We start from the raw sequence: 18,627 nt of genomic DNA on the forward strand, positions 1-18,627 counted from the left end.
ATAGACCTTTATATCGAATTGCAAATAATTATTTTTAGAAGACCATTATAAATGTAAATTTTATTTACGCATTGTTTGTTCAATTTAATAAAAAAATTTCAAGTCGATTTTACTTCGAAATCTTAAAGTTTACATTTAATAATGTTACAGCTTGTAATATACACATTTGTATGCTGAGATCACGGTGGGTTGGCGATCAAACTGTTTAGACATGGGTTGAGGTTAAAAAATTAAGTCCTCTATTATATTACAAATAGTATGTCATCCTCGACCCTCGCCTACTCCCGCAGGCCACATAAATTCTCGTACCATCTAAACGTTACACGCATAATCATCCTACTTTCTTTATGACGGCCGTCAATCGATTAAATGAATATTAAGCACAATATTACGCACAGTTAAGTCAAATTCGCGTTTCATTTACCTTCACTCGAGGCTGCCTTTTTCTCCTCTCGTATCTCTCACACTTTCAGATATATCGTCGATCACGCGCGCGCGCGCGTTTCCTTGGGTCACATTGAAAAGAAAACCGATGATACTTCCGAGAAGCAGCATCAGAAACGTCTTATTACTCGCTAACCACGTCGCCAATATTCCATCTCGCCGGACCACGGTGAAAGATTAATGGAAAAAACGATTTCGACCGGTTCCCATTATATGTATATCACTTTGAATCGATTAGACGGCACACCCTTGAAAAATTCGTGGCCGTATAAGTAGCGAGGGCACCAACGAGGCTATATCGAATGCCGCTCGAGAGTGCTCCGCACCCTGCCCACATAATAATAAGAATAAAGATTTCATTCACGATAGCGCCCAGCTTTCGCTACCAGGACCGTAATCACACTTGGACACATTGATGCATGGACCGGTCCCCCTTCCCCATACCCAGCATTAATGACGGGTTTACGGTTGACGAGGCCGCCTTTTGCCCGCTCATTGAAATTTCGATCGATTACCTTACCCACCCTCCCGCGGCTCTCCCGCTAGTCTCCCGCTACAAAAACGACCGCGCGTACACGAAGAATTTCCGGGAAGATTACGGTCGGGGAGATTTCGATTTTACGCCGCAATTATTCTATTTAGTTTACTGATCTGCCGATAATTGCTGCAAAAAAAATATTCTTATTTCGATCGCGCTGCTGAACACAAATATCGTATCGTATCGGGATAACGTGCGTGTCGGGAATCGTGTGTACGTGAACGCGAAATTTTTCCAATGTTTATTCGTATATAAAGGCACATACAGATCTGTATTAATACTATGAGATTAGAATGCTCTCCGCGCCCCGAAGAGAATATGATGTTTCCTTTAGCAGTCATCTCCGCGTGATTACTGTAGTTATATGTAATATGTATGATTGAATACATTCGAAAAGGGTTCAGTCACTAATCACGAGCCGTACGGTACTCCATCCAGAAGCAAGAGGATGGGAAATGAACTAAAAGTACATTGGCCGTGTCATTAGAGAGTGTTGGGTTCGTGTCAGCCGATAGAAGAGGGATTAATCATCTTATCGTTCCGTCCCGCTCGCATCCTTCCCTGCGGAGCGATTCTCCGATTCTCTCAATCGCGACGTATGCTTTAGCATTGATGACTGGCATCGAGACTAAGACGTTTCTCTAGGGCATAGCGGCAGTTCGCTATAGTCATTTAGGCCCATTGAGCCGCGATCGATTCACCGCGGAAATTACTCCACAGTTAATAATGCCATCATTAACCAATATCTTATGCCTACATATTTTTTTCTCCGGTGGCTATACGTTCAGTCGAGAAATAATCTGAAAATAAACGTTATCGTGCGAAAAACTTTTTATTAACAGTCTATCTTCCGTTTTACTTCAAAGAAATAAGAAGAACTATAAATCATATGTAATCATAATGTAGAATAATATATATTATTATATAGAGCTCATATTAAAATAATGATATATATTATTAACAATATATATTATTTATCAATATTCAACGGAATCTACTTTATTAGCTAGTGCAATTGCTGAACTTACAATTCATTCCTCAGACATTCTTTCTCAGAATAATTTACCAGATTTTCTTCCGTATCGAAACTAAGGTATAAAATTTTACAGAATCGGTCGCGCGCGTTAAGATATTTTATTCCTGCCGGGAAACGATTTAGCGTGGGTATATAAACGTTTTTTGCCGTCCCGAAAGAAAATGTGAGTACCAGCCACTTGTTCCACTCCTCTTCCTCCTTATTCCGGCTCGTCTGCGCTTAATGCGGATAGGAGTGAGGAAACCGCGTGTAAACTGGCCTTTACCTGAATGGGACACGGCTATTGCTCCGCGCCACGGCGCGCCGTGCGTCCGAGAGAGTTACCGCTAATCTGTACTTACGCTCGACTGGTGTTGCCTCTGTGCTTACACGAGCGGATCAGCCTACAAACGGGTATCGGCCGATCGAAAACTCAAACAATTACGATTGGGCTCATTAACCGATCGCCAGCACGTTTCCCCGCTCGCCAATATTTCGCCGCTTCGCATACGTTTCGTATAATTTCATCGTCTGTCGTAATTAATTAAGAAAAAAAAAACAAGAACAATTCGCGAAGATTAAAGGATCGTACGTGTTGCGTATTTATTAGTATGGGATAGAGAAAAAGCTTCTACGTTGCGTCTGTACGAAAGCGCGTTACGAAACGCGTTACAAAAAAGGAGCACGAGAGAGTTAAACTTGTTTAACACGTTCACACATGCCACAGCGGGCATCGGTGACCTGAACTTTCCGTTTGTGCCATGCGAGACACCGTTGGTGACCGTCAACAGGACCCAACTAAAATACGATTCGCGGCCGTTTTACGCCTGTAATACTTAATTCGCGATACATCACGCGTGTAACTACATTTAACAATACGACAGAGTGTCGGTGCGAAAATTTTATCGTTCAAAACAATTGAGAAATTTTATCCCAAAAGGTTCATAGGACAGCGTTTAGCGGTAGAGATGTTAAAACTCGAATTACACTGCCGCATTTAGAGGCGAATTAAGCCTCGACCGTCAGATGTGATGTACGCGATATTGTTCCGATAAGACGACAGTTCCTATCTCGCACTAGTTAAAGGAATTTCCGTTGGTATGCCATCTACGCCACGACGCGGTAATCGACGCGATAATCGAGGGTACCGAACGTTGCCCGAAGATTAACAGCTACTGAAAGTTTTCGCGTTTCTCCTTTTTGACGGAAGTTCAACTGCGATACCGTCCGATTCTCGTTTTCGGTAATGTGTTACGCGGCGATACCGGGATCGCTTCGTCTCCGACCTGCAGCTACAAAATGGGTACACTTCAATTATTCATTTCTCAAGCATTGTTATAATATTTGGTTTCAAATCCCGCGGTCTTTTCTCTACAATTTATATTTCTACTGTATGGTAATTTACGAAAACAATTATTTGCGCATTATATTCGTAATAATAGCGATTCGCTCGGCGCGAGCAGCGAAGAATCCAAGTACAAGCCGCCTTGTCGAGATAATCCTTTAGGCGCATGCAATGTTGCAATTGATAAAATTACCGGGCAATTTTCGAATCCCATTCTACGGAAGTCTTATTGCTCTCTTTTCTTTCCCCCCCCCCTCTCTCTCTCTCTCTCTCTTTCTGTGGGCTTGGATATAACGCTACCGACGTACGTGACCGCGCACGTTCGGCCGAAGCGACAGATTAACGACGAATTATCGTACAATCTTCATTGACGATCACGCGTGTAATCGTCCTTACTTGGTTTCTCAATTTCTTCTTCATCATCCCGTTTACCATCCGCCACTAGACCGCTTCTCTCTCCGCACTGGTCGTCGTGACCACGGCCATCCGTCGCCGTCTCGTGCCGCATTCTCGTTTCTCGCCACGCCACACACAGCTTAGGTTTCTACGGTCCCCGGACGGGACGGAGAGAAAACGGTGTCTCGTATGTCCGCGTTTCCGAAATCGGCTCCGTATATTTTCCTACATCGCGATCCGACGCTATTCCCGGCGCGCCTTCGGAGAGAGAAAGAAAATTACGTGCTTTTCGAAAACCTTTGAATCGCTTGAGATTGATTAACGTATAAAAATGCACAGATAAATATAACAGATATGAATTAACAACAAATTGTTGCACAATCTTCTCTGACAATCACGCGTGTGATCGTCCTTTTTCAATTTCTCACAATTTCTTTTTTACCATCTCGTTTCTGATAAAAAAAATATATTGAGAACAGAATATATCTCACTGGCGTTTCTCGTTTTTGCCTCTTTTAATTTTAATTTTATTTTATTAATATTTATTTTGTTTTTTTTTTTTGCAACTATTATCGGAATGCCGAAGAAGTCAACGGTACAACAGCGTAGCGACACATCGTAATGTCACGAAGAAAATAGCCACGTGAAAAGTCAAACGAGTCACGCGACATGCCGTTCTTAGCTGTGGTACATGGTATATCGACCTGCAACTATCATAATAGCGAAAACAATCCCTTTCCCCTCAGCGGTGGCATAACGGTAGCGAAGCGGAAGCTGAAAGTAACGTAGTAGCTCTTACTACCCTTTCTGATGCCTGGCGAACATCGGACGGTCCCGTCTATCTGTCTTTCCATTAGTCTTTGATTCATCCGAATCCAATTTCCTCCCGCCCGTATTTTCGCGCGCGTTCGCGCGCGCGGTCGATTTTCACCCGGGTAACCTTGAGTACCGAAGACCGATATCGCCGTGAGAGATATACACGTTGGAAGAAGGTCGAGTGACGGTGGCGATAATAGTTAGCGGTGGACGAAGACGGCGGTGGACGGCACGGCGGGAAGAAGAGACGGCGAACAGGCGAGGAGGGAAAGAAAAACAGGAGTAGAGAGAAAGAACGAGAGGGAGAGACCGGTGATGGCTGCGATGATGACGGTCAGTGGTTGTGTATACCGGTTAAGCCGTTCAGTACCAGCCCGGCGTCCGTCACGGGTAAACCTCAACCGTTCGGTTTCGACCCGCTATTCTATTCTAGCATCGCGCGCGCGCGCGCGCGTGCGATCGAATTTCCTGTTCCTGTTACACGCTCGTCGTACGCGTCGATCTGTTGTCGCACCGCGCGCACGCGTTTCAAATTTTTTCCCCCCCACTCTCTGACCGAACTTTAATTTTTCAACGTCGCTTGAAGAGCCGAGAAAAAAAAATGAAACTGTTTACTTATTTACTTATTTAATGAGTGCGCTAAGCAATTTGAAGAAACGTCAGCTGGTGACGCGACATAATGCACGTAAGCGGAATTAAACGGCGAACAATGGTTTCCTGATGAAGCGACGGCTGTCCGGATATCGTAGAGGGGTTCCAGTGTTACCGCAGAATTTTTTCCTTTTTTTTTCAACAGTTGAATCGTGCGTTTCTAATCTAACACGATGCGGTCAGACGCTCGATAACGATTCGTTGCAACGCAGCGCGCTGATGACCGAGCATCTCGAGGCCCACTTATAATCGATCTGTCCGGTCCCGCACACAGGAATCGAATCCCGCTCCGAGACGGAATTGTCGGAACCATCGTCTGAATCCCGCGCAGTTTCGTCCTCCACGAAGCTAGATTAAAATTATTCAAAGTGCTCGATCGTGTTCGCCGGCCAGAAGGCCAGGATGAGGAGCTGAACTTTCGGTGAGTCGGGTCCCGGTCCACCTCGCGCCGATGCCGAAGGAATTCGTTCACCCTCGATCCGCGTCGTGAATCACGGTGAATCACGATGGTGGTATCCCCGTGCGATCACGCCGTCGGGAACTCGTGGCTCTCGTTGTGCGGGGTACGAGATGAGTCACGAGGATACGTTGATTCGAAGTGAGCGCGGATGAAGTGATTACGAGGGACTCTCCGTGGACTTCCAAATCCAGCGGACCAACCCGGTCCGAGAGCGATCCAGGTATCGCTGCGGTTCAGAAAATTTAGCTCGATATACGAATTACAACTAACAGACTTGCACTTTTAGATTAGAAACAATTAATTTTAATGAACTAATTGCTTATATACGCATATGTATAATTATATATTATATATTAACCTTGTTAATTTAGTGAAAAATAATATATATATATATGTATTATTTTTCACTAAATTAACAAGGGGAGAAAAATCAGTCTAATATACTAATATGTCTGACACAAACAGAACGATCGTGTTGCTACTTTGAAAATAGCTACGATCTTTACAATTAATTAATCTTATCGATATACCAATGCGTCTTATTGATCTCGCGAGAAAATTGACAAAGTTACACGTGCCGCTAATAGAGATCGGTTTAAATTAGGTAACGATTCAGTACGTTAAATATGGCATTTATTCACCGTAACGTTAGACGCTTTTCGATTACGATTTTCAATCAGGCTTCTGCGAAGCTGATCGAAACTCGCGGTATCCCGGCGGTGCCCATATCAAGTCTGCTGCGGAAAGTCGTATTACGGGGCAGCCGCGATCGAGAGGCGTTAAAGCGTAAACGGCTGCTGTGATCTCTATGTGCAAGTTGCTATGATCTATCTAGCGGCCGTTCAAATACCGTCACGATGTCGAACGTGACTTCGGACGGGACGGTAGCCGCGGTATCCTCGGCTATCTCCGAGAGACCGCGTGTTAGGTACGTCGTCCGTACAGTGTCGATGGCGCACGATTTCCAGTTATCCATTACCCGTTGTCACACTTCCGGAATACTTGCTCCTCCGTCTCGCGCGTCCGTCATTCGGCTGAGTTACGATCGTCGCGACGACTGCGAGTTTCTCCTTTTAGCGCAAACAGAGCTTGTTTACCGATACATTCTACACTGCTTACCGAAAGTCTCGTTATCGTCGTTACCGCCGAAGGCCTTAATGAGCGATCGCCTAACAAGACCAAGTGATTTTACACTTGGTCCACCTTAAATACTTCGAACATACCCAAAATTTTGATTTCTTCAAAAATTGAAGTTTCGACTTAAACTCTTCAATTCAATCTCGCAGCAAAGTCTATACGGACCGAGAGGCTCCTGGGGCGATCGGTATCGGGCGGATATCGGTCCCATAAGATCCCGCTTTTTCGCGTAAGGATCGGATCGAATCGCAGCCGGATCGAATCCGACCGGCATCGTCGGGACTTGGACCGGTACCGGCGATACACAGCGTGGCGCGGCGCGACGCGCGACCGTTCGTCTCCACCTCGTGCGCTTTTATCAAACTGGCGGCGGCGCTCCCCGTTCCACGTTTCTCGCTCGGCTTCCTCCGCGTGCAACGGGACGCCTAGACCTTGGATTATATGTAAGCGCATCCTGCCGGACCGCGTCCCACCCACGTCCCCACGTGGCGGCGTCACCGAGGACAACCTCGTTCCGCCGCTTCCTCGTATCAATGCCATCGTATATACCGCAATGTCGTCGTACCTGCTCGTCCTCGTGCATCATCATACCTCGTGCGTCGTTAGGCAAAACATTCGGTTGATGATCGCTCGACGCGCTCGCTGCCGCGTTGGTTTGTCGGCCGCGCTGCCGCTCGAGTCTGTTGCCCTACCGCGTGAGGAGCAAGAGAGACGCGCACATACGTTTCTCGTCGTTCCGATTTGCTCCAATTCGCGCACCATCATCGCTCCTCGACACATCGGTACGTCGATGCGTTACGGCGCCGATCATCGCGCGTGACGTGCCGCGAAGGTGATCGTGAAGGCTGCTTACGTCGAGGCGCGGATAATCGACGCGGATAATTGTACCCTAAAACGAAAAGCTCGTGGCCATCTCGAAACTTGTAAAACCTTTCCCATAGCAACACCGGAACTAGGACCGAATATCCTTACGGCGCGGAGCCGCAAAGCGCGCTTCTGTTACTCCCCCTAATCATCGTCCATTTCCTGCGAGAACTGTTACGCCCGCTCATTAAACTTGCCATCGCCGCTCGAACGTACCGGGAAAGACGTAAATTAAATTACACGAGGATTAAAGTACACCGTGTGGCGAACCCAATTCACGTGGAAGGGCGTACGCGCCGCGCCGCGCCGTTGAGAAGCGGCCGCGGTTGAGATATTTTCCTGAATCAGTGCTAGCCGCTCGTTGCCGCGCTTTTATTTTGTCGCGTTGATGATCATTCACCCGCGACGATTGAAATAAAATCACCGCGATACGTATATATCGCACCACTGGCACAGAATACGGCTGCGATATCAAGAGCGAATATAGACTTCGCTTCAAGAGAAAATCATAGAAGAATCTTAGAAATTTAGAACAATAGGAAAAACGATTTTTTCAGAAATGTGAAATTAATATAACGCGATTATTAATTTATCTGTGATACACATTTATAATAATATATTTTTATAATAAACTATTTTTTGTTGTTGTATAAATTATGCAAAATTTTAGTTTAATAGCTGAAAAAGATGAAACTAAAAAAGATTTTAAATTGTTATTTATTTTTTTTTTAAAGTGCCATAAAATATAAAAGCATTTATACAGGCGCTAAATGGACAAAATAGGTAATTTTTATTAGATTATTTCTATGCGTTGCATTTAGTATTACGTTACAAGAAAATCTCTGCAATTATCGCGCTTATGATTGATGCAAGTCAATGTTGATGAATTAATTGCAACGATTAAAGCGATGCGAGCTATGCAATCGTATTACAAAATCGATCTCTTTAATTCTCCAGCACTATGAAGCTTCCTTCGGACATTTGTTTTTAACACAAGACATATGTGTGTGTGTGCATGTGTGTGTGTGTATGCGGCCAAACGGAACGCGAATAGGTCGCGTGAACTTGTTACGAACGTGAGAATCTTGAGATGCATTTGCTGTCGGATGAGAACGATTAAGCAGAAATGAGAGAAGACGAGTAACTATGATGACCGCTAGTCGTTACGGAATATTTCTTTGGTAGGTGACGTGCGTTGGGAACGCGGCTATATCGGCCGCGGAATGCTTTTCTCGGGGAACGCATAGGGACGCGAAATAATCCTAAACAATGAACCGTACGTTCTTGCCTCTTACCACGAGACAGGGACTCCGCGTCGTTTTTACTGCATTCGAAACCTCGTTCGTCATATGTATACCATTACGTTGCAACTCACCGAGTTTTGCAACCGTGTCTGTCGATTATTATTTAATGGGCATTAGCTTGCATTTATTGACCATTGCACTTGTAATATCTGTAACGCGATTGCGTTAATTGCATTACGCTCCTATATCGCTGCTGATTACCTACTGTAATTTCATCACTAATATCAATTTGCGACGATTCGTAGCGAGCCTCCTGATGCGACGCAGTAATAACTAAACGTGCATGTATAAAAATTTCAATCGAGATTACCCGTTTCGCGGTATCATCGACGTTTGTGTGTAGGTATAAGAAGCATAAAGTGCATAAAGAGTTACGTTAGACTTATAGGGTATACGGTGTCTCTTTCGAATAGTCGTGTACACATCTCACGCGTCACGTGGCACGTGCCTGGGAACTGGGAAGTCAAACAGAGAGGAGAGATCCCGGGGCATTACGAAATCCCGTCACGACCGTGAATGCTAATGGACCCGCACTTGAGTGATTCGCCTTTAAATCCAACGTAAATATACGACTTGCGGACTCCGTGTATAAAAATCGAGTGATCCGCGCGCGCGTGTTGATGTTGCTCGTCTCGCATTTCCAAATATTTTAATTAAACAACGCAGACACGACTGTATATAAATCGCGCTGATAGTTTATTCCTATTCGTATTCATTTCATTAACGTCGGCGTATCGCTGGAGAAACATATTTACGAGCGATATAATTTTATGGCCCCCCGACGTACATATACAATATTCGTACTTACATTATTCCTGTAGCGTATCTATCCAGGCGCAAAAATGCATGCCCCGCGAACTAAAGATTCGATCGTTATAAATATTAATTCGCGTTCTCTTCCTTTAACACGCGAGCTCTCAGGCGAACGCTCATCGCAGCAGCTAATGGGTAAATCCGCTATCGACAGCGTGGCTGTACCTCATACGACTATCCGGCGGTCATGAGCAGATCGATAAACGCGATTTGAAATCCGCGATCACTGGGTCATCCGGCGCTTCTTCTTGCTCGTCCTTGGTACATGTTCTGCCTCAAGTGGCAGCGACCGCAGCTACCGGTGCAGTGAGAGAAGTCGCGGCCAGCCAGCGACAGTTCTATATTCTGCCTCTCTTGACCTTGTCCCAGAGCGGCCTCCGGCGCGAGCACTGCCTCAAGAGCGTGTAGAAGTAGACTTTGTACAACCCCGATTTTACAACGGCCGTTTAAATAGAAAAGCCGGAAGTCAAATTTAACATACGCACATATACATGTGTTGTATAATTTTTCTTTTTTAAATTATACGTTTGAAAAATTTGAAAAATTTCATATTAAACGTCGGCTCGTTTGAGTTTCCGATTGAAATTTTATTTTAACACTGCACATACCGAAAGTAATTATTTAAATAATATTATCATGTAAATAACACAATTTGTAATAACATCATAAAATTTCGAAAACTTCCTATATGAAATCAAAAAAATAAAGTATATCATAAAAATATGTATTAATAATCAAACATGAATTAAAGGCTGTTTCAGTTTGTCAGATACTTAGGCATCTAACAAACATCTAATATTTATTGAAAATTTGTCAATTAATAAAAGAAAAATGTTTACTTTTTATAAATCACCTATATGTATGTAAAAACTTGGAGTACAAATTTTAATTTTTCTAACAGAAAAAGAAATATCCATTTGTCAGAACGTATCCAACTTGTGCATCTATTTCCTCTAGATATCGAAAAAGTTACCCAAGACGCATATCCGGGATTTTCGCAAAAGTTACGCAAGACGCGATGCGTCTGATAGAATTATATTCAAGACGCAACTCTTATTCGTCATACTCCGATTTCAAGGAAGTTACAAAGAATCGAGTTTTATAGACCTGGGAATATCCGCTTGAAAAATGGCCAAAAAAGGTGCACAAACGATAAAGGTAGCATGTAATAATTGCACATAAATACCTCGATTTCTCAGACGGCTTTTGCGCGTCTGTTGAATATACCTCTGCAAGAATGCGAGGAATATTCGAAACGCAATTCGGTGAAGATAATTCCAATGATGATGACGAGACAGTTCCAAGACGATGGTATCCTCGATCCAGCATTCGAAAGCGAGCGACGCTGCGTCGATGACCTGGAATGCTGGGCCCAGAATTCGGTGACAAGTCGGTCCAGGGTACCTTTTTTGTTCCTACCGACGCGTCTTAGCGTGTATCCGATGCACCTGTCGCGCCGTCGAGATACCATCGTCGATCCCGGATCGTTGCCAGCAAAACGATAGACTAGAAATCACGAATTCTTTGTACGGCCCTCGAAACGTTCTGATGGTTTATAGGATGCACGTGTCGGCGGTATTTTCGCCGAATCCACGCTCTATACAATTGCAGCATTAAACTATAAACTTGTAATTTAAAGTAAAAATTTAATTAAACTAAGCGAAAGCTTTATATGTAACAACCGTTCAATGTACAAATGTGAAAGAATGGTATTGCATCACGAAGTGAGAATAAATCTGAAGCTTGCCGGACCTATTTTAAATTCTCCTATTTATATCAGATCTATATTAAATCTGCATGAAGTTTAAGGAATTTACTCAATATAGATTTCCATTCTTACTCCGAACGTCTCAATTTAAATATATAAATCAGGTAAAAAATATCGAACCTTAAACTTCTTGGATCTTTGGTCAAGTATTTAAGTTACTACTGACTGAACATACAAGTTTTATTTTATTCTGTTACTTTTACCTTCTTCTTCCTCGTCTCTCCTCCAAACATATCATTGAAAGCAAATACGCACTACGGAACTTAAAGCACGCAGTTAGTTATTCCATATGAATTCCTCTCTCGTAAGTAATTATATTATATAAATTAAAACCATTTTGTAGAATATGCAAGGAATTACGATACTTAAATGTTGCGTGATCTTTGCGATACGCTCGTAACGATTTACTTATTCGTATAGTTTCACTGACAATGAGAGAGAAAAAACGCGCGCTGCGCAGTGGGATTAGATACGTCTCTGAAAGGGTTAATACGAGAAGCGTGCAACGGGAAAGTGAACTAGAAAGGAGTGCGGCCAGACAATAGACAATGGACGAAAGAGTGAGCGTAGATGCTCGCATGCTGCTGACAAGCTCTTAATATATAGAATTACAAAATTTACACTGCCTGTCCGCGCTGCGCGATCGACGTAGTAGAGCGCGGCTGTTGAACAGCACCGCGTGCGGCTCTCGCGTGACTCCCCGAGATTTACACGTTCTCTCGAGGGGGATGAGCCGCTCTAAATTGACACGTGACGATGACGATAAGTAGCCGACCGCGGACGGAATAGATCGGCCACCGAATTAACGATGGACGTTTCTTGTGTTTTTTTTTTCAGGGATCAGGATGCGGTGGATCGGTTACGTGGCCACGATTCTCTGGTGGTCGGGCATCGCCAGGTCTCTCAGCACGCTGAATCGAGGTCACAGTCAGTAATATTCCTTTTGGTGATTTAAACGCGCCGATTTCGGGCATCCGCGGGCGGATACTCCCTGCAGTAGTACGTCTCCTTTCGGTGCCGCGCGTGGATACCCACCCTTCGTCTCCCTCGCGCGTCGTCGTCTCTTCCGAGTACGTACTTTCGCGAGCGGCCGAATGCAGCTGCCGTTCCTCTCCTCTCTTTCCTTCCTTCTCCCCCTCTCCCGGGCGGCCCCCGTCTTCCTCTCGCGCTCGTCCTCCCTTTGCATTGGCATCCTTCTCCCGCCCGAAGGTTCTCCTTAAATGTATAACGCTTAATTGGAAGGAGAACTCGGTCAAGGTGCAGTCGGTCGTGCACGAGCGTGAGAAAAGAAAAGCGAAAGAAGGCGCTACTTTCTTTTTGTTTCGACGAATCCCCGACCGAAGGGAGAAGCTTCTTTATCTATTTTTTTTTCCTCCTCTCCGCTCTCAGATAATTGGCTCGCGCAGTCAGCTGTGAGCTTTGCGGCGAAAACGCGGCTCTAGATGTTCGTGATGGGAGTAAATTTGTCGAATTAAGTCAATTTTGCAATCAGATATAGATCGGAATGATCGATAACAAATCGCAATATACGTATATAGCGATAATATAATGTTAACGTTAATTTACACAATTTGTAATTTTTGTTGCGAGATCCGTGTCGGGTCGACGAATGTCACAAACGTTTAATTTTCGAATATCGAGTCCGTAGTTCAAACGCGCGCCCCCGCAATAAAATCTTCCTAATGTGGCCGCTTCCCCTTTATAACGTAATGCATGTCGCGAGGCTGACACGATCGTGTTTCTAGCGGTGAAAGCGACTGCGTGAAGCTCCTACATCGCCGCGCGGTCGTAATTTACGTTACCCGAGTCTTACCGTGACTCGGTTAATGACTCGGGCCCAGGTCTACGTACTCCTTCCAGTTATTAAGTTTCATTTTTTTTTACACGATCTCTCACGCGTGCTTCGACAAGTGGTACACTTTCACCGAACTTGACGGCGAGGTAGACCCCATGTGTAACATGCAAGACAGTCTAATTGTCGAGCACGGTATGACCTATCGTGCGGTATCGTGCGACACGATGTCACGCGACGTCATCCTTTAGTACGCCCGTCAGGTTTAATGCATGTAATCTCGTTACCCGCGGCGGGTTTCGCCCGGATTTTTCGGGGGGCGATGCATAGAAACGGAGAGAGAAGGAGAGAGAGAGAGGGGGGGGGGAAGGGTCTCTCGCGAAATTATAAGTTGTTAAATTCGTCGAGACAGTATGATCGACGTTAGCGCGCTTTCATCGCACATTTAACGTTACACGCTGTCTGACTTCGGTATCCCGACGTGAGAAATGTATGTAATGGAGACGTGAGATTAAAGTCAGTTACGTTTAACGGAGAGCGCACGTAAGAAATAAATGAGATATTCGTCGTTTGTCGGCACGGGTTTCTTAATACCTTTAAAGACGTATAGCCCAAGGGCGCTCCGCGCCGGTCGTCGAAAGATACGTGGAACGCCTGAAAACAGTCGATCTCTTTTCCATTTTCCACGCAGGTTACAAAATCACTCCGAAACCCTGCAAAGTGCCCGGTTCGGAGAGCAAGGAAGGCACGTGCATGTTCGTGTGGGAGTGCATCAAGTCCGAGGGGACGCACGTGGGTGTATGCGTGGACACCTTCATGTTCGGCAGTTGCTGCGTTCACAACACGACGGTGAACACGATAGGCGCGTCTCATCGTCCTCATCACCAGCAGCAGCAGCAGCAACACGGCGGTACGACGAGTACACTCAGGCCAGGTTTACCCCTGGCGGAGTCAACCGCGAACGAGACCATCAGACTGACGTCGACTTCCCTGCTGGGCTACCCCTCGACAGCGTCGAGCACCGCGAAGCCGAATCTCCATCATTCCTCGGGATCCCACGGCTCCGGCGGAGGCTCGACCAGACCGATGAAACCGTATTCGCACGGTGTCGGCAGGCCCTTGCACAAGAGGCCGCACGCCAAGCCGTCGTCCGAGCACGACGTCGGCGTACTGAAGACCCCCGCGGTGTCCTCCGCGTCTACTAGCACGTGGACGGAGGGTAGGCCGCAGGGAACAAAGAGACCGGGTCATCACGCGGGTCATTCTCACCACAAGACCAGACCGGCCGACGAAACGCCGGACCGCGACAAACCGTCGCCCGTTCTGAGCCAACCGGGTTTCAAGGACAAGCTGGATACGCATAACACTTTAATAGTGCGCTTGCCGGGGAAGGAGCACGCCGACGATGAGGTCGTTGGTTCGAGTGGCCTGAGCAAACCGAACAAGCAGGGCAAACCGGGTAAACCGGGCAATCAAAGGCCCTTTGAGTCGCGGCCGGATGACGGGAAGACCGAAGACGTCGATCTCAGCGTGCAGGAGACGATAAATCGACCGAATGTCAATTCCGTCATTGAAAGCGTAAGGAGGGAAATTGATTATTATAACTCACGATGACTCTATGATTATAACTCGTGATTCAGCGAGATGATTTTAAAAGGATTTCTTGTATAACATTCTTCTCATATCGCCGACAGTTCACTCTCTTCGAATCAGTCAAACGTCTAATTTTCAGAGTTGATTTAAATTTAAGTTTTTTTCATCCATTTTGATAGACAGTTATAATAAAATTGTATAAAGATAGAAGTATAACAAAAATTGATTTGATTTACATATTTTATCTAGTTTTCGTGCTAGCAAATACATATTTCCGTCCTTATGTATATATTGCACTTATTAACAAATTCGAAATGACTGATATCAATGTTTGAAGGAAATTTAATAAAAATGCTTTAACTGTAAAATATGTGCAGTTAAAGGAAATATTTACACGCAGCTAGCAGAGCTATTTTTGGTGCGGCATAAGCAGCGAGCTTAATGGAATATCGATTTTCCGCCAGGAAACGGGGAAAGAGCCGCATCCAGGTTTGAATTTCGTGCACACCGAACGGCCGCACTGGGCAACCAAGCCAGCGCAGACGAAGCCATCGTCGACGGACTTCTCCAAGCCGTATTTCTCAATCAAAACAACCACTTACCGACCAGTGAGCAGTCATCCGGATCATAGGCCGAATTTTATCTCGAGGCCCAACTGGGTACTGTCCACGAAGACGTCGACGACAACGACTGTCAGGCCGACGTACGCCAGGCAGCCCTCTACCAGGTATGCAACTGGTTTTTAAGTTATTCTGCTGCAGTACGTATGTAAATATATCGTTTCTCTTCCAACAGTTTCTGCTACATGTACACATTATCGCGCAAAAGATTTACGCTGTACGTTATGTTATCATTATCACGTGGAGTACATGTATTTACGTACATTGCGTAACGAGTCCAACTTCAAATTTATCTTTCATTCTAGCGCAGCCGGATCCGTGCCACAAACCTCTCACTGGCAAGTGACCACGGAACCGGCGTTCGTCACAAAACATAAGCCGTCGTCGCTGTCCTCGGCGGCGTCCTCATTCTCGTCGTCCTTGCCAACATCGTACTCCCCGCTCTCGTCGTCGTCGTCGTTGTCGTCGTCGTTGTCATCGTCCTCGTCATCCAAACCGATAACCGCGAATACCGTGCCGGAGACGGTCCGAATTCCGTCTTTAGGCACGAGTTCCCATTTCTGGTCGAACAGCTGGACACCACCTAGACCGTCGTTGAAACCACACTGGACCGACAGTCCCAGTCTTCTTCAGAATGGCCCGGAAAGCTTTCCGCCGCGACCGAGCCTAAAGCCGACCGAGTCACAACAGGTATGAGTTTCCTCGCTTTGACAGGAATCGATTATTAACATTATTTATCATTACAATAATTCTCTACGTCTCGTGTTTTCACGTGTTCATAATACACCTTCGTTATCTAATTTTGGAAAAACAATTGGACCTTATAACGTTATATATAACGTTAATCCATTAATGTTTCGTGATATGTGCTTTTCGTTTTGCAGAGCACCGAGTATCAAAAGCCTTTGGGCTCGGCGCACTACATAACGACGTCCCACTTGGAGACTTCAACTAGGCCGCGGCCCACGAAGAAAACCACAATACAAAGCACGACGCCGTCCACACTGGCGTTCTCCGCCAGCGGTACAACCAGTCCGACGACCGCGACGGTAACGATGACGACCGCGAGCAGCACGACCGGCGCGAGTAGCATGAGTGCCACGAGCAGCGTCACCACGACGCATGGATCGTCGACCACCACCGAGGTGGCGGCGAGCGAGAAGGCGACGGGCTCGGTGATGACGGTCGCGGCCGCCGACGAGAGCAAGAACATGCAGTGCGGCGTGCCGCCGCTGTTCCCGCGGCCGGAAACGAGGATCGTCGGCGGCAAGGACGCGTCGTTCGGCCGATGGCCCTGGCAGGTGTCCGTCCGCAGAACCTCCTTCTTCGGCTTCTCGAGTACCCACCGTTGCGGCGGCGCGGTGCTCAACGAGAATTGGATCGCCACCGCGGGCCACTGCGTCGACGAGTGAGTAACACCATCCCCGTCTCTTTTGTCTTTCCGATTACGACGTGCACCGTTAAACCCCGTCTCCGTTTCAGTTTGCTGACGTCGCAAATCCGGATACGAGTCGGCGAGTACGACTTCTCGTCGGTACAGGAGCGGCTGCCCTACGTGGAGCGCGGCGTCGCCAAGAAGGTCGTACATCCCAAGTACAACTTCTTCACGTACGAGTACGATCTCGCGCTGGTGCGCCTCGAGAGTTCCCTCACGTTCGCCGCGCACATCTCGCCCATCTGCCTGCCGGCCACGGACGACCTCCTGATCGGGGAGAACGCGACGGTAACCGGCTGGGGAAGACTGAGCGAGGGTGGAACGCTGCCCTCGGTGTTGCAGGAAGTAATTATCGATTTACTTGACGATTAAATCCTCGGTACATTTAAATTCCTGCGACTTTTATTATTTTCTTCTCTTCAAGGTCTCCGTGCCGATAGTGAGTAACGACAGGTGCAAGTCGATGTTCTTGCGGGCCGGCAGACACGAGTTTATACCGGATATTTTTCTCTGTGCCGGTTACGAAACCGGCGGGCAGGATTCGTGTCAGGTACGTGCGTGCGTGTCTATAATCGGACTGTTTGCCGTTGCTTCACGTTTCAAAGTTTCCGTTTTCTGAGACTTTCGCGTTCTTGTCATCACGCAGGGCGACTCCGGAGGGCCTCTGCAGGTACGCGGAAAGGACGGCAGGTACTTCCTCGCTGGTATCATATCCTGGGGCATCGGCTGCGCGGAGGCCAACCTACCGGGCGTCTGCACGCGGATATCCAAGTTCGTACCATGGATTCTGAAGAATGTCACCTGATTCACTGGACGATGAAACGCGAAGGGGACGGCACAAGTCAATTCATCGCGCAAATGAGCGATTCACGGTGTCGTCTCGTGCGATATCAAAAGACATTATCCTAGATTTTTTTCACGCGAATGAAAATACGCCTTCTATATCGTTTGCATTTATTTATTTGCATTTACACTGCCACTCACGGAATAAAGATCCTGGTTGCTATATGTATGAAAAAAAAAAACTATAATACATCGCGCAAGAAGAGGTGAAATAAGATCCAGCCGGGACTTATTGAATATATATACTGACGTATGTGAAATTTCGTGCGTTGTAGCAGCATACTGAACTGTATTTATACATAAAAGTAAGTAAGGAAATAATATATTTGCTTAAGATTAAGGCTAAATAAACGAGGGAAGTCTGAATTATGTAATAAAAAGATCAAAGGAGTAGCCCGATAGATTTCAAAGATACATCGTTATCATTCTTGCCACTTTGCTCCGAGTATGAGATACGATACATACACACACACACACATACACATATATGCTGAAAAGAAATTAAGGATGAATCGTAAATAACATAAACGCTGCCCACCTTGATGTTGCAAAACCTGTTTTAAAGCCAGACACTGTCAATCCTGTAACTTACAGTTAAACAAATTCAATCCGAGCTGAAGAAAACCAGTGAAAAGTGTGAATTTTCATAATTATCACGATTTTAATTCTCATAGTTTTCGCAACGTTTCGCACGATAAGTATCTGCTTTTATTAATTAGCAAGATGTATAGAAAGTTTACCCTTTTCGCTCTGCGGCGTGAGATAGCTTGAAATATCCTTCCAAATGCTCAAT

General features: G+C 45.9%; 1 protein-coding gene across 1 annotated transcript; it reads left to right on the plus strand.

Annotated features, from left to right (window-relative positions):
- Nucleotides 1-12,396: 12,396 nt before the first annotated feature.
- On the plus strand, nucleotides 12,397-18,610 carry LOC105449368 (serine proteinase stubble). The gene is made up of 8 exons (XM_011688557.1): nucleotides 12,397-12,478; nucleotides 14,035-14,921; nucleotides 15,401-15,663; nucleotides 15,862-16,246; nucleotides 16,441-16,964; nucleotides 17,039-17,336; nucleotides 17,416-17,541; nucleotides 17,638-18,610. The coding sequence occupies exons 1-8, from the start codon at nucleotides 12,397-12,399 to the stop codon at nucleotides 17,794-17,796; spliced, it is 2,724 nt and encodes a 907-aa protein (XP_011686859.1). The 3' UTR covers nucleotides 17,797-18,610.
- Nucleotides 18,611-18,627: the final 17 nt, after the last annotated feature.

Source organism: Wasmannia auropunctata, unplaced genomic scaffold, assembly GCF_000956235.1.
Source record: "Wasmannia auropunctata unplaced genomic scaffold, wasmannia.A_1.0 LD336076.1, whole genome shotgun sequence".
Lineage (NCBI taxonomy): Eukaryota > Metazoa > Arthropoda > Insecta > Hymenoptera > Formicidae > Wasmannia > Wasmannia auropunctata.